The following is a 16489-nucleotide window of genomic DNA, read 5'->3' on the forward strand; positions in this document are numbered from 1 at the left end:
ACTGTGAATTCTTGCACATATTTAGTTGGAACTGGTGCTTCAGAAAGTGTGAACATAAAAAGAACATTCACTCTTCTCTAAGAATAAGCAGGTATCCAATTACAATAGTTAGTTTACACTGGCATACCTTCCCACATTTGTGACTAGGAATTAGGGACTCAAGAGCTTGAGGAGGGCCCTCATTGTTTTGTGGGTGGAGATGTGTCAAAAGGAGCTGATCACAAGTGTAAAGTGGGTGAAATTTTGGCAATTTATGAGTGTTTAGAGGACATGTCTAGACAGTTTGTGGGCGTGCCGGTGTTTATGGGCGTGTCGGGTAGTTTGTGAGCGTGTTGGGGTAGTTTGTGGGCGTGTCTGTGCAGTTTGTGGTGGGTCTAAGGTAGATTCTGCAAATAGGGAACTATGGCAGTCTCCGAGGGACAGCAGGACACAGCTCAGCATCAGGGACTGTCCCTCTCAAGTAGGGACAATTGTAAGGTCTGCACTGGCTCTTTTACAGTCAGAAGCTACTGGAGTAAGCAAACAATTGCAAAAGATGTGCACACTGCTGCTATATAATGTTCAAGATACATGCACACGCCTGAGTCTACTTAGGTATGCTCCTAAACAAAGTAATTAACAATACAAAAAAAAAGTAAAGTTGATTGCAGAAGTAAATTGGAAAGTTTTTAAAAATTTAATTTTCTATCTAAACCATAAAAGTTTAATTCTGACTTTCATTTACCATTAAGGTTTTGGGTTTTTAAGCGTTACTGTAGCACACTAATTTCTCAAAGTTGTAAATGTGCATAAATTTGCAAAGTAGTCTGCTTTTTATATGCTAAAGACGCACACTACTATACATATTGGAGTGTTGAAGTACTGTAGAGTGATTATGATATAAAACTTGTAAAAAATACTCCAGTCTAGTGATTGGTGGGAGCACATGCTGATCAAAAAAATAAAATTCTATATTTAGAGCTAATTTATTTTAGTGTTTGTCAGAATTATACCATTTACATGTAATTAAGATTTTTCCACACCTGTATCACGTAAATATATGTAACTTTCACTCACATGTTAATTAAGTCAGGATTACTTCTCATTAGCCAGTTAAAACTGATTACTAAAGAGACAAACTTTAATTTGTATAAGCACTCTCTCAGTATTTAAAGGAACATTAAACACTAAATACTTTTTATAAGCATAGTATTTAGGTTATGGGTGACTCCATGATGAAATCTATCTTTCCAGTGCTGACCTGTTTGCACATGTGCAGTGATGCTTCTTCAGATACCTGTAGTGTAACCCAGGTTCCATAATAACAGCATGATTAGGGGGAGGAGCATGCAATAGATTTAGTGATTAGAGTCCTTTTAATCTCATGAAAGAAATATGCCTTTTCTTATCAATTTATGAGGTGAAAAAATGGATTTTATTGTAATATTTCAAGACTACTGTCTTGTCATCACACTTCACAACATATAATGTTATCAAAAGTGTGAATTTGAAGGTACATTATTCTTATTATTTGAGTTATTATCATCATTACTTCTACTAATAGTAATAATAATTGTAAAGGAAGCCGTGAATGCAAGAACACAAGAGAGAGGCATTTGACCCCTGTCTAGGTAGGAATAGGAGTGTCAGGTAGTGAGGAGGCTAAGTAGGTGGGAACTAAGCTGGGGTATAAAGGAGTAAGGAGGTGGTCAAAAAGAGGCGCCAAAAGTCTGGAGTATACGTGCGACCAGAAGATCCCTACCTCCCCCTTTTTTGGTAAGGCTTTCGAAGGGTGGCTATCACAGCTAAGTGTGGGCCTTTATAACCCATAAATTTGTGGTCATGTGTTATTTATTCAATTAAGTAGTAGAGGGGTCATAATAAAACACATTGATCAGTTTTCTTCAGGGTGCTAGGAAAATATGTATTCCTGGGAGAATGAGAGTTAGGAGTATGAATTGATTAGAGTAGGACTCCTCTGAGTCTGGGGTAATATATTTTAGACAATTATCAATTAAAACTCTTCAAACAATAACTAGGTTGGAGGTATAAACAAGCACTATACATTACTAAATACATTCTGTTTATAAAATAATATAGTAATGTTTAGTTTTAAAGGGACATGAAACCCATTTTTTTCTTTCATAATTCAGATAAAGCAATCAATTTTAAACACATTTTCAGTTTACTTCAATTATCAAGTTTTCTTCATTCTCTTGGTATCCTTTGTTGAAGGAGCAGCAATGCACTACTAGGAGTTAGCTGAACACACTGCGTGAATCATTGGCAAGAGGCATATATGTGCAGCCACCAATCAGCAGCCAGCTCCCAGTCCCAGTATTGCATTGCTGCTCCTGAACCTACCTAGAAATGCTTTTCAGTAAAGGATACCAATAGAATACTGGTTTTCAAACCTGTCCTCCAAAACAGGCCATATTTTCAGGATTACCTTGGGTGAGAGCAGGCAAAATATCCATCCTCAAAATCTGGCCTGTTAGGGAAGCCTAAGGACAGAAATGAAAACCAGTGCAATAGAACAAAGCAAATTATATAATAGAAGTAAATTAGAAAGATTAAAATCATATGCTCTGGGTTTCATGTCTTCTAATTCTTGTCGTGTTTTACTGTAGGAATCTCTACTTGCAATCTGATCAATATTATAACTGAACACAAAGAAATATATATAAACACCGTATATAGGGACCGATTTAACAAGCTCTATATTGGCCCTAATGCCTCTTTTTCCGAGCGAGCCTTCAGGCGTGCCGGAAACAGGAGTTATGAAGCAGCGGTCTTAAAACTGCTGCTCCTTAACTCGTCAGGCTACCTCTGAGGCGGCGGACAGCAATCTGCCCAATCCTATATGATTGGGCTAATTGACACCCCCTGCTAGCGGCTGATTGACCTCGAATCTGCAGGGGGTGGCATTGCGCAAGCATTTCACAAGAAATGCTTGTGCAATGATAAATGCCAACAGCGTATGCTGTCAGCATTTATCGATGACTGGCGGACATGATTGTTACAGCGGATCATGTCAGCCAGACACATGATAATCGGCCCCATAGTCTAATTTAGAAATGGAAATATGTTTACCTGTCTTTAATCTTGTTTGTTTTCTCCACTGCGTCAATGTCCATGCGAATTTTGTATTTCACATGAGGTGGCACTTTGTTTGTCCAGGGGAACATGTCCATAAACACAAGACCAGCCCAGAATTTATTTTCTTCCAACAGATAGAGAGCATGATGGGTCAGATGGGATTCATCATCATGACCTTCAAATTTATCCAAAGTCAGACACTGTAAGGAAAAGTAAGAAATATTACATGAAATAAAAAATGTACTATGCACAGTAAAAATAACTAAACTAAACTATATGTTAAAGAGACATTAAATAAAAGAAAGAACAGGATTGTATTAGTCAATAAACCTAAAACTAGATCTCGTGGACCATATATACACCAGATTTGTTACATAGTAACATAGTAGATGAGGTTGATAAATCCCATTAAAATAGGTGATCAATTTAACACAAGCAAGCATATCCCTGAATTCTGTTTCTAGCCAGAAATGTATCTAAACCGTTTTTACATGTATCTAAGGTATTGGCATTTACTACCTCCTTAGGTAATGAGTTCCACAATTTTATTGCTCTTACAGTGAAGAATAATGAGTTTATACTATGGTGACTATTATTTAAAGCAGCTATGTTGAAGAAGGAGGCATGAGATAAACCACATAATGTTGTGTCACAAAAAACATCTGCTACGCTTGCAAGCATATACGATGGGACAAACAAAGGCACACAAATCAAACAAATATTAAATGACAAGTCACAGTATTGGGAACAAAATTGTTGTACATAACAAGGAGAATATGCCTGCCAGATGTGATATATCATGCTGAAGGGGTATGAAGTGACACTGAAAAACATAACCCAATCAAGATTTATGTGCTCCCTTTTTCCACGTGTCAGCTAATCTTACTGAAGATTTTGTCCCCATGATATGTTCCAAAATTGGTCTACAAGAACATTAAAGGGACACTAAACCCATTTTTTTCATTCATGATTCAGATAGAGCAGGCAATTTTAAGCAACTTTCTCATTTAATCCTACTTTCAATTTTTACTTTGTTCTCTTGCTATCTTTATTTAAAAAGCAGGAATTCAAAGCTTAGGAGCCAGCTCATTTTAGGTTCAGCACCCTGGATAGCGCTTGCTTATTGGTGGCTACATTTAGCAAACCAAAAAGCAAGCATAACCCAGGTTATGAACCAAAAATGGGCCGGCCGGCTCTTAAGCTTTTTATTCCTGCTTTTTAAATAAAGATATCAAGAGAACAAAGAAAATTTGATAAGAGTAAATTAGAAAGTTGCTTAAAATTGCTACTCTATCTGAATCATGAAAGAAAAAATTTGGTTTTAGTGTCCCTTTAACACTTATGTAAGTGGTTTGGTTTGACAAGCCACCACAGTTGACTAAGGCTTTCCCTCAATTATTGCACTGGTCAGTTCCTACGTGACCTTATGAAATCAGTCACTATATGCTAGTTCCATTCCAAGCTGCATGTTGAAGTCATTTGTAAATAACTGAATGTATCCCATATACGGTTTGTTTATTCTAGCATCTTTCTTGATCACCAACTCAATACATATATGGTATATAGCTTTGGCTTATTGTTCCAACCAATCAATCCCTCTCGACAGGCATAACTAGGGAGTGCCTGAATCCTTACAGGACCCATTATGGAGGATCAGTTCCAGAAGCCATAATTTATACAATGACAAATGAAAGAGATATAATGGTAAATCTGTAGCAAATCATAGTTAGTTTCTATCTTAGCTATGATTTTTTTCTCTTATAATTTCTTTCTATCAGTGCCTTATAAAATAGTGCAACCTCTAAGTTATAGGGGCAGTAGTCTCTTGCTATATTTAACTTGTATTAGCTTTTCAAGGGGTTGATCTTACATCAGCTGCCTAGATACTGGATAGATGTTGTGAAATAAATAAGAGATTTTTACTAATTTTGGGCTAGATTACGAGTGGTAGTTTGTGCTCCTGTTCGCTCATTATCCCTGCTAGACTAGGCTTTTTGCACATGTCGGGTAGCGCACATATTACAAGTTGACAGTAAAACGCTTTTGCTCACAGGCTAAGCAAACGTGCACAAAAAGCTGAACTTCGAATATTGCAACCTTGTTAACAAATTCCCCCATAAACTTCAATGGAGCAAGAAATAAATATTTAACATTCCAATGTTCTTCAAATAGAAGAATGTGTTCTATTTATTCCTAAATACACATTTCTATATATATATCTGGGGTGCTTTTTATGTAAATTATATATCTATACATATATTTTATTGCACTCCCGCAAACGAGTGTAATAATTAACCAGCCACTTGTAATGGTTATAAAATTAACCAGAGATCGGATCTCTGGTTAATTTTTTTAAATCTGCCTCAAATGCCCTCAAAATACTGTCTAGTGTAGTTTATTAAAAATAAAGAGGGCAGCATCTTTATTTTTTAATAAAATTACTGCATTAGGCAGTATTTTGGGGTTAAAGTTGGTGGGAGTGGGGTGTTAGAAAAAACTGGCACAGAAAAGTGCCTTTACAATGCGGTCTATGGGGAACTGTGTGTTCCCAGTAAATATATAAGTATATGCTTATATACATATATATTTATGTGTTAATATGTGTATATACACATATTAAAACATAAATATATATGTATATAAAAATATACAATATATATTTATATTTGTTACCATCGCTGCGCAACTTACCCCCTTCGCTAATGCTGTCTCTGACGGCATCAGAACGAGGCTCCCATAGGAGTCTGTGGAAGCACGGCCTCGTGAAAACTTGTAATACCAGCGCACATTATTGTGCACTGGTATTACACAGTGGAGCACAAATATCGCTTTCATCAAAGCGATATTTAGCACTCCACTTGTAATCTAGCCTTAAAACTAAAAGGAGGTAGTTCGGAAGAGAACATCTTATTTGGGAAAAGACTTGTATGATATGAACCGAATAAGAAACTAAAGTTATCAACACACTTCACATAATGCCAAAAAATAAACTTGTTTGATCTTCTCTTACACAGTTTATTGCAGATCAAAAAACCTACAATTACACCACATCAAAGTCTGCATGCCCAACTTGGTACTCCTTTGGCAGACATACCAACCTAAGAAAAGACTTCTTTGTTTCAATATCTAATTTACTGATATGCTTCTTATACATTTTCTGGAACTTCTATGAAGCAATTTTATTAACAAGACATATATCATAAGATTTCTAAATTCAATAATTTGTGTATTATATTGCCCAATGACTAATAAAGAAAATCTGAAAAATTATCAATATGGAGCTTATAATAACAATAATCTAAAAACAAAATTAATTCTGGCTGGCAAAAAAAGTCAAAATTTACAAGAAAGCTACAACCCCTCAGAGCACACTCATTGCTTGCAATATATATATATATATATATATATATATATATATATAGGGGGTAGTTATCAAGCCGTCTACTTTTCTGGCTTCGCCGGCCCAATACGCCCGCCTAAGCTCGCCTACCTTCGCCGCCGCGGACCTGAAAAAATACGCCTAAGTTATCAAATAAAGCTGTCAAAAAGCCGCGGGGCGATGAGCAGCGGACTGTGAGAGTTATCACTCATCCGATCTCGCTGCTCTTCGGCTTTTTCCCAGCTTTATTGCTAGCCTGTCACTAAGCACTCACACTAACTACACTGTTCTACCCCCTATACCGGCGCCCCCGGAGCCTCCCGCAACTCAATAAAGTTACTAACCCCTAAACCGCTGCTCCTAGACCCTGCCTCAACTCTTATAAATGTATTAACCCCTAAACCACCGCTCCCGGACACCGCTGCCACCTACAGTATACCTAGTAACCCCTATCCTGCCCCCCTACACCGTCGCCCTCTATTATAAAGTTATTAACCCCTATCCTGCTGATCCCGCACCTCTCCGCAACTAAATAAATAGTTTAACCCCTAAACCGCCGCTCCCTGAACCCGCCGCAACCTATATTAAACCTATTAACCCCTATCCTGCCCCCCCTACACTGTCGTCACCTATAATAAATTTATTAACCCCTAATCTGCCTCCCCTACACCGTCGCCCCCTATAATAAATTTATTAACACCTATCCTGCCCCCCACTACGCCGCCACTGTAATAAAATTATTAACCCCTAAACCTAAGTCTAACCCTAACCCTAACGCCCCCCTAACTTAAATATTAATTAAATAAATCTAAATAAATTAACTCTTATTAACTAAATGAATCCTATTTAAAACTAAATACTTACCTTTAAAATAAGCCCTAATATAGCTACAATATAAATAATAATTATATTCTAGCTATCTTAGGATTTATTTTTATTTTACAGGTACCTTTCAATTTATTTTAACTAGGTACAATAGCTATTAAATAGTTATTAACTATTTAATAGCTTACCTAACTATACTTTAATAAATTATTCCTATTTAAAAATAAATACTTACCTGTAGAATAAACCCTAAGATAGCTACAATATAATTAATAATTATATTGTAGCTATCTTAGGATTTATATTTATTTTACAGGTAACTTTGTATTTATTTTAGCTAGTTAGAATAGTTATTAAATAGTTATTAACTATTTAATAACTACCTAGCTAAAAGAAATACAAAATTACCTGTAAAATAAATCCTAACCTAAGTTACAATTAAACCTAACACTACACTATCATTAAATAAATTAAATAAACTACCTACAAATAACTACAATTAAATACAATTACATAAACTAACTAAAGTACAAAAAATAAAAAAAGCTAAGTTACAAAAAATAAAAAAATAAGTCACAAACATGTTAAAAATATTACAACAATTTTAAGCTACTTACACCTAATCTAAGCCCCCTAATAAAATAACAAACCCCCCAAAATAAAAAAAATGCCCTACCCTATTCTAAATTAAATAAAGTTCAAAGCTCTTTTACCTTACCAGCCCTTAAAAGGGTCATTTGTGGGGGCATGCCCCAAATAAAACAGCTCTTTTGCCTGTAAAAGAAAAATACAACCCCCCCCCCAACATTAAAACCCACCACCCACATACCCCTAATCTAACCCAAACCCCCCTTACAAAAACCTAACACTAATCCCCTGAAGATCATCCTACCTTGTCTTCACTCAGCCAAGCAGCGATGGAACCGAAGTGGAAATCCGGAGCGGAAGAAGTTAATCCTCCAAGCGGCGCTGAAGAAATCTTCCATCCGATGAAGTCATCATCCAGGCGGCGCTGAAGAAAAGTCTTCGATCCGGCCGATGTCATCTTCAAAGAGGCGCTGAAGAGGTCTTCTATCCGGGCGATGTCATCTTCCAAGCCGGGTCTTGAATCTTCCTCCCGCCGACGCGGAACCTCCTTCTTCACCGACGGACTACGACGAATGAAGGCTCCTTTAAGGGACGTCATCCAAGATGGCGTCCCCTCAATTCCGATTGGCTGATAGGATTCTATCAGCCAATCGGAATTAAGGTAGGAAAAATCTGATTGGCTGATGGAATCAGCCAATCAGATTGAGCTCGCATTCTATTGGCTGTTCCGATCAGCCAATAGAATGCGAGCTCAATCTGATTGGCTGATCGGATCAGCCAATCGGATTGAACTTGATTCTGATTGGCTGACTCCATCAGCCAATCAGAATATTCCTACCTTAATTCCGATTGGCTGATAGAATCCTATCAGCCAATCGGAATTGAGGGGACACCATCTTGGATGACGTCCCTTAAAGGAGCCTTCATTCGTCGTAGTCCGTCGGAAGAAGGAGGTTCTGCATCGGCGGGAGGAAGATTCAAGACCCGGCTTGGAAGATGACATCGCCCGGATAGAAGACCTCTTCAGCGCCTCTTTGAAGATGACATCGGCCGGATCGAAAACTTTTCTTCAGCGCCGCCTGGATGATGACTTCATCGGATGGAATATTTCTTCAGCGCCGCTTGGAGGATTAACTTCTTCCGCTCCGGATGTCCACTTCGGTTCCATCACTGCTCGGCTGAGTGAAGACAAGGTAGGATGATCTTCAGGGGATTAGTGTTAGGTTTTTGTAAGGGGGGTTTGGGTTAGATTACGGGGAAGGGGGTGGTGGGTTTTAATGTTGGGGGGGGGTTGTATTTTTCATTTACAGGCAAAAGAGCTGTTTTCTTTGGGGCATGCCCCCACAAATGGCCCTTTTAAGGGCTGGTAAGGTAAAAGAGCTTTGAACTTTATTTAATTTAGAATAGGGTAGGGCATTTTTTTATTTTGGGGGGGTTTGTTATTTTATTAGGGGGCTTAGATTAGGTGTAAGTAGCTTAAAGGATTACTTTCTCTTATAATTTTTAAGCTAAACAACTAACATATTAAAGTTAATAAACATTAATTAAAACCTACTGACCTATATTTTCTCCAAAACGAAGTTTCATAACGTTCTAAAAGTTATATCTTTTATTCGCCGATGATGTCACGTTATCCTGCCCACTATTTTCATCACTGAGTGTTCAAAATACTTAAACCAATAACTTTGAGTTTAAAGCGCCATTTTGAAACCTAGGTATTGTAAACGGATTGGTACAGAGCAAAGGATACCCACAGAGTGGGTTTGGAAAACAATTAAATTTGCAGACAAGATTTCTGATATACGGTAGAGAAATGTTAATGAAATGCTATTGATAAAAAGCGTATTTAGGGTAGTTAGTTAGTAACAGGCATAGAAAATATTTACTTACAGTGGCCCTTTAAAATTGTTGTAATATTTTTAACATGTTTGTAACTTATTTTTTTATTTTTTGTAACTTAGCTTTTTTTATTTTTTGTACTTTAGTTAGTTTATGTAATTGTATTTAATTGTATTTATTTGTAGGTAGTTTATTTAACTAATTTAATGATAGTGTAGTATTAGGTTTAATTGTAACTTAGGTTAGGATTTATTTTACAGGTAATTTTGTATTTCTTTTAGCTAGGTAGTTATTAAATAGTTAATAACTATTTAATAACTATTCTAACTAGCTAAAATAAATACAAAATTACCTGTAAAATAAATATAAATCCTAAGATAGCTACAATATAATTATTAATTATATTGTAGCTATCTTAGGGTTTATTTTACAGGTAAGTATTTAGTTTTAAATAGGAATAATTTATTAAAGTATAGTGTATAGTGTTTCTTTTAGCTAGGTAAGCTATTAAATAGTTAATAACTATTTAATAGCTATTGAACCTAGTTAAAATAAATTGAAAGGTACCTGTAAAATAAAAATAAATCCTAAGATAGCTAGAATATAATTATTATTTATATTGTAGCTATATTAGGGTTTATTTTAAAGGTAAGTATTTAGTTTTAAATAGGATTCATTTAGTTAATAAGAGTTAATTTATTTAGATTTATTTAATTAATATTTAAGTTATGGGGGCGTTAGGGTTAGGGTTAGACTTAGGTTTAGGGGTTAATAATTTTATTACAGTGGCGGCGGCGGCGGCGTAGTGGGGGGCAGGATAGGGGTAATAAATTTATTATAGGTGGCGACGGTGTAGGGGGGGCAGATTAGGGGTTATTAAATTTATTAAAGGTGGCGACGGTGTAGGGGGGGCAGGATAGGGGTTAATACATTTAATATAGGTTGCGGCGGGTTCAGGGAGCGGCGGTTTAGGGGTTAATACATTTATTATAGTTGCGGTGGGCTCCGGGAGCGGCGGTTTAGGGGTTAATATGTATAGAGTAGCTTGCGGTGGGCTCCGGGAGCGGCGGTTTAGGGGGTAATAACTTTATTTAGTTGCGGTGGTGTAGGGGGGGACAGATTAGTGGTGTTTAGACTCGGGGTACATGTTAGGGTGTTAGATGTAGACAGCTCCCATAGGAATCAATGGGATGTCTGTCAGCAGCGAACTTGTACTTTCGCTATGGTCAGACTCCCATTGATTCCTATGGGATCCGCCGCCTCCAGGGGTGGCGGTTTGAAAACCAGGTACGCTGGGCCGTAAAAGTGCCGAGCGTACCTGCTAGTTTTTTTATAACTAGCAAAAGTAGTGAGAATGTGCCGCACTTGTGTGCGGAACATCTGGAGTGACGTAAGAATCGATCTGTGTCGGACTCAGTCCGGCGGATCAAAGCTTACGTCACAAAATTCTACTTTTGCCGGTCTCGAGCCTTTGATAACTAAGGCGTATCAGCCTCGCCACAAATACGCTGCGGAATTCCAGCGTATTTGAGGTTGACGGCTTGATAACTAGGCCCCATATAGTTATATATATATATATAGTTATATATATATATATATATATATATAGTGAACCTAATTTGCATATCTTACCCAGAATTCTTTGCTGCATTGGAAACAATGTATTCCAGAGGTTTTCTGTGGGAAAAACAAGCTTCTAGCCTGTCTATATTTGTTAATGAACTACACAATTAATTATTTTCTCTCTCTCTCTCTCTCTCTCTCTCTCTCTCTCTCTCTCTCTCTCTCTCTCTCTCTCTCTCCACAAACACACACATATATATTTATGTATACAGGTGCATATTACAGGGATCTCAGAAGTCTATGGGCCTGCACCTCTAGGGGGGTCATCTGGCCCTGCCATTAGTATTTATAAGTTTAGCTACAGGGAAGTTTGGTGAGGAACAGGCTCCACTTCCTTATTATTGCAGGGATTACAAGATGGCCGTCATAGTGTAGCCATACTGAAAAGCATGTTATCTTATTTGTACAGGAAAGCTGTGTAAGAGCATATATATATATATATATATGTTTGTATTTTTTTTTCGTTAAAAAATCTAAAACAAAAAAGATAGACATAACAATAAAAAAGTTAGCTTTATTGTTATTAAAAAAAACACCCATGCTTTAAAGTGTTAGTGTACATTATTTTACAGTAATAAAGATTTTAACAAATTAAATATGGAACCAAATTTACTTTAATCTTTTGGTGTGATTTGATGAAAAGCTTGCATAGGTAGTCTACAGCAATGCACTGCTGGGAACTAGTTTAACATCTGCATTGCATTGGTATCATTCACATGTCCTTTATGTGGGTCTTTAAATCCTGCAATGGTTTCTCATTGAGTGCAATTAACTCTTTGTTGCTCTGAATGTTTATAGGATAAACCTTTACTTTGTCTTGACAATAAGCTAATTTCCACTAGTGTCTAATTATCAGTCACTTTTTAGTTGTATTCCACAGTCTCTTGAAGAAGGAAACTATTCAAGATCTCCTGCTGATAAAAAAAAAAAATCGTATTGGGAATGACATGGGAAAAAACTAAGAAGTATTTATTTACTGGCTAGACAGGGAATGCCTCACTGAATTTAAATAGCTACCTGCCCTTATTATAGGTGCATTTTCTTTTTGTGCACGTGCATGAATGATTTCTGTATAATAATACGTAAAAAAGCAACAGTTTACAGTTATCAAGGATTTTATTGCTCATAAAACAAAAAGTGATAAAGTCTTAATGGGATATGAAACCCACTTTTTTTTCTTTCATGATTTAGAGAGCATGCAATTTTAAATCAATTTCCAATTTACTTCTATTATCTATTTTGTTTTGTTCTGTTGATATCCTTTGTTGAAAAGCATACCTAGGTAGTCTCAGAAGCTGCTAATTGGTGGCTACATATATATGCCTCATGTTATTGGCTCATTGATGTGCATTGTTGTTTCTTCAACAAAGGATACCAAGAGAATGAATCAAATTAGATAATAGAAGTAACCACATCCTTCCACAGGGAGGTCATGGAGTGAGCCTTTTGCACATGCGTAGTACAAGGCGCTCTGCTCCTGACGAGGGTGTGGGGGCCTGTAGAGGCATAAAAAGGGTCTAGGCAAGGTAGAGGGGTTGAATGCCGGCTGGGGGTGGCTGGGGCTGGGGGGTTCTGGTTTTGGTCTTCAACCATTTCCAGGGTCAGTCTGATTTCCCAGTCTGGCCCTGCTTGTAATTACAAGGTGTTCACTGTTGATTTAAAGAGACACACAACACTAAATAAATGCTAGACAGAATAATGTATCAAAAGCAAAGATTAACCTCAGAATAATAGGCAGAATCTATAAAAAAAAAAAAAATCATATTAGTTGTTTAAATATTGAGCAAAGGGTAAAGTTTTGAGTACGCATAAAGCAATAAGCACCACCATGTTGTAACCTAGGTTAAAAATGAAAAGGCACCCAAACGTTATTTTGGAAACCATTAAAGGGACATGAAACCCAAATAAATTATTTCTTGAATTCGGTAGAACGTACAAATTTAAACAACTTTCCAGTTTACTTCTATTATCAAATTTGCTTCATTCTCTTGGTATCATTTGTTGAAGGAGCAGCAATGCACTACTGGTTTCTAACTGAACACATCGGTGAGCCAATGACAATCGGAATATATATGCAGCCACCAATCAGCAGCTGAGCATATCTAGATAAACCTTTCAGCAAAGGATAACAAAAGAAGGAGGCAAATTAAATAAGAGAAGTTAATTTGAAAGTTGTTTAAAAATGGTATATTCTGCCTAAACCATGAATGTATAATTATGACTTTACTGTCCCTTTAAGAAAATGTTCTCAAATGCAACCCTTAGAGCAAGATTTATCAAGCGCAAGAAGAATTTTACGGGTAATTCTCCTATGGGTTCTCCTCAGCTCGCCTTTAGAGAAGCGCATCTGTGCACTCAAATTTATCAAAAAAATGGGGGGGGGGGGATTTGCTTCTCCATGGGCAAGCTGAGGAGATCTAAATATAAATTTCTCCAGTCGGATTAGTATCTGCGCCTTATTTATCAATGAAAATAATTTACTATTCTCCATGTAAGTGGTATATGAACCAATACCAATATTTATACAGCCTCACCAATAGCTTTTGTTACTGCCCCTATTCAAAAAAAGTCATGGAAGAAAAAAGATCTTTTTAATTATTTTGAAATTCTATTTTTGCTCTTCTTTTTATATATTATTTTTGCACGCCAATGCATATTATTTTTGTGCCCTTTTATATATTATTTTTGCACTCCAGTATATATATATATAGATAGATAGATAGATAGATAGATAGATAGATAGATAGATAGATAGATAGATATGTGTATATACTGTATATATATATATATATATATATATATATATATTGCTTTCCAATATAAATTATTATTGTGCTTTGTTATATATAGGGGCATTTATTCGTGGGTGCATTTTTAGACACAAAATATAAGAGAATAGCAATGATAAAACTTTGCACATAGCATTTATTAGGGGTTTATATTAAAAACTATATAGATATTTTTCATACATAAGGGGTAAAAAGTAACAAATAATAACACAGACTGAGGGGCCCATTTATCAAAGGGCTTGCGGACCTGATCCGACACTGCGGATCAGGTCCGCAAGACCTTGCTAAATGCGGAGAGCAATACGCTCTCCACATTTAACATTGCACCAGCAGCTCACAAGAGCTGCTGGTGCAACGCCGCCCCCTGCTGACTCGCGGCCAATCGGCCACCAGCAGGGAGCTGTCAATCAACCCGATCGTATTCGATCGGGTTGATTTCCGGCGGTTCCTGTCCGCCTGCTCAGAGCAGGCGGACAGGGTTATGAAGCAGCGGTCTTTAGACCGCTGCTTCATAACTTGTGTTTCTGGCGAGTCTGAAGACTCGCCAGAAACACGGCCCTTCAAGCTCCATACGGAGCTTGATAAATGGGCCTGCTAGGCTCTTACTCTCATATTATTCCAAGACAATGGGGCCTATTTATCAAGCCGTCAACCGCAAATACGCTGGAATTCCGCAGCGTAATTTTGGCGAGCTTGATTCGCCTTATTTATCAAAGGCTACAGACCGGCAAAAGTAGAATTTTGTGACGTAACATACGATCCGCCGGTCTCAGTCCAACACAGATCGATGGTTACGTCACTACAGATGTTCCGAATGCAAATTCGGCACTATCTGACTAGTCAGCACAGTAGATTTGCATAATCAACAAATGCAAGATAATAAGACAATGCAATAGCACTTAGTCTGAACTTCAAATGAGTAGTAGATTTTGTTTCTGGCAATTTTAAAAGTTATGTCTCTTTCCACTCCCCCTGTACCATGTGACAGCCATCAGCCAATCACAAATGCATACACGTACCATGTGACAGCCATCAGCCATTCACAAATGCATACACACTTATTCTTGCACATGCTCAGTAGGAGCTGGTGACTCAAAAAGTTTAAATATAAAAAGACTGTGCACATTTACTTAATGGAAGTAAATTGGAAAGTTGTTTAAAATGGCATGCTCTATCTGCGTAATGAAAGTTTAATTTTGATTGAGTGTTCCTTTAACAAATAACTAGCAGGTACGCTTGCCACTATTCCGGCCCAGCCTACCTGGTTTTCAATCCGCCGCCCTGGAGGCGGCGGATGCCATAGGAATCAATGGGAGTCTGAAAGCAGTGAAAGCTCATGTTCGATGCTGCCCGATATCCCATTGATTCCTATGGGAGAATAAAAGTTATGTTTACATCTAACACCCTAACATGTACCCCGAGTCTAAACACCCCTAATCTGCCACCCCCTACATCGCCGCCACCTACATTATACTTATTAACCCCTAATCTACTGCCCCGACACCACCGACACCTACATAAAAGTATTAACCCCTATGCCGCCGCTCCCGGAGCCCACCGCAACTAAATAAATGTATTAACCCCTAAACCCGCCAGCCCCCCACATCGCCATAAACTAAATTAACCTATTAATCCCTAAACCTAACAACCCACTAACTTTATATTAAATATTTACTCATTCCTATTTTACAATAATTTTAAACTTACCTTTAGATTTAAATTAAACTATATTAAACTAATAATTAACCTACCCTAGCATTTATAATACAATTACATTAAACTATATTAAACTAATAATTAATCTACCCTAACTGTTATACTAAAATTACTTTAAACTATATTAAATTAATAATTAATCTAACCTAACTTTTAAACTAAAATTACATTAAACTATATTAAACTAATAATTAATCTAACCTAACTTTTATACTAAAATTACATTAAACTACAAATTAAATTAACTATATTATATATTTAAACACCTAACCCTACTTAAATAATTTAAATCTACACTAAAAATTTACTAAATTACAAAAAACTAACAACTAAGTTACAAAAAATAGAAAATAAATTATCAAAGCTTTAAACTTATTACACCTAATTTAAGGGCCCTATGAAAATACCCCCCCCCAAAAAAATAAAAAAAACCCTAGCCTACAATAAACTACAAATAGCCCTTAAAATGGCCTTTTGCGGAGTAATCAGCTCTTTTACCTGTAAAAAAAAGTACAAATACCCCCCCAACAGTAAAACCCACCACCCACACAACCAACCCCCCAAATAAAAAACTAACTAAAAAAACCTAAGCTCCCCATTGCCCTGAAAAGGGCATTTGGATGGGCATTGCCCTTAAAAGGGCATTTAGCTC

General features: G+C 36.8%; 1 protein-coding gene across 1 annotated transcript in view; it reads right to left on the reverse strand.

Annotated features, from left to right (window-relative positions):
* ABCA4 (ATP binding cassette subfamily A member 4) overlaps nucleotides 1–16489 on the reverse strand; it is a 382609-nt gene that overhangs the window by 243448 nt on the left and 122672 nt on the right. The window contains exon 12 of the mRNA XM_053693132.1: nucleotides 3073–3278. Coding sequence (XP_053549107.1) covers nucleotides 3073–3278 — 206 coding nt within the window. The remainder of the gene's footprint in view (nucleotides 1–3072; nucleotides 3279–16489) is intronic.

Source organism: Bombina bombina, chromosome 10 (genome assembly GCF_027579735.1).
Source record: "Bombina bombina isolate aBomBom1 chromosome 10, aBomBom1.pri, whole genome shotgun sequence".
NCBI classification, from domain to species: Eukaryota; Metazoa; Chordata; class Amphibia; order Anura; family Bombinatoridae; genus Bombina; species Bombina bombina.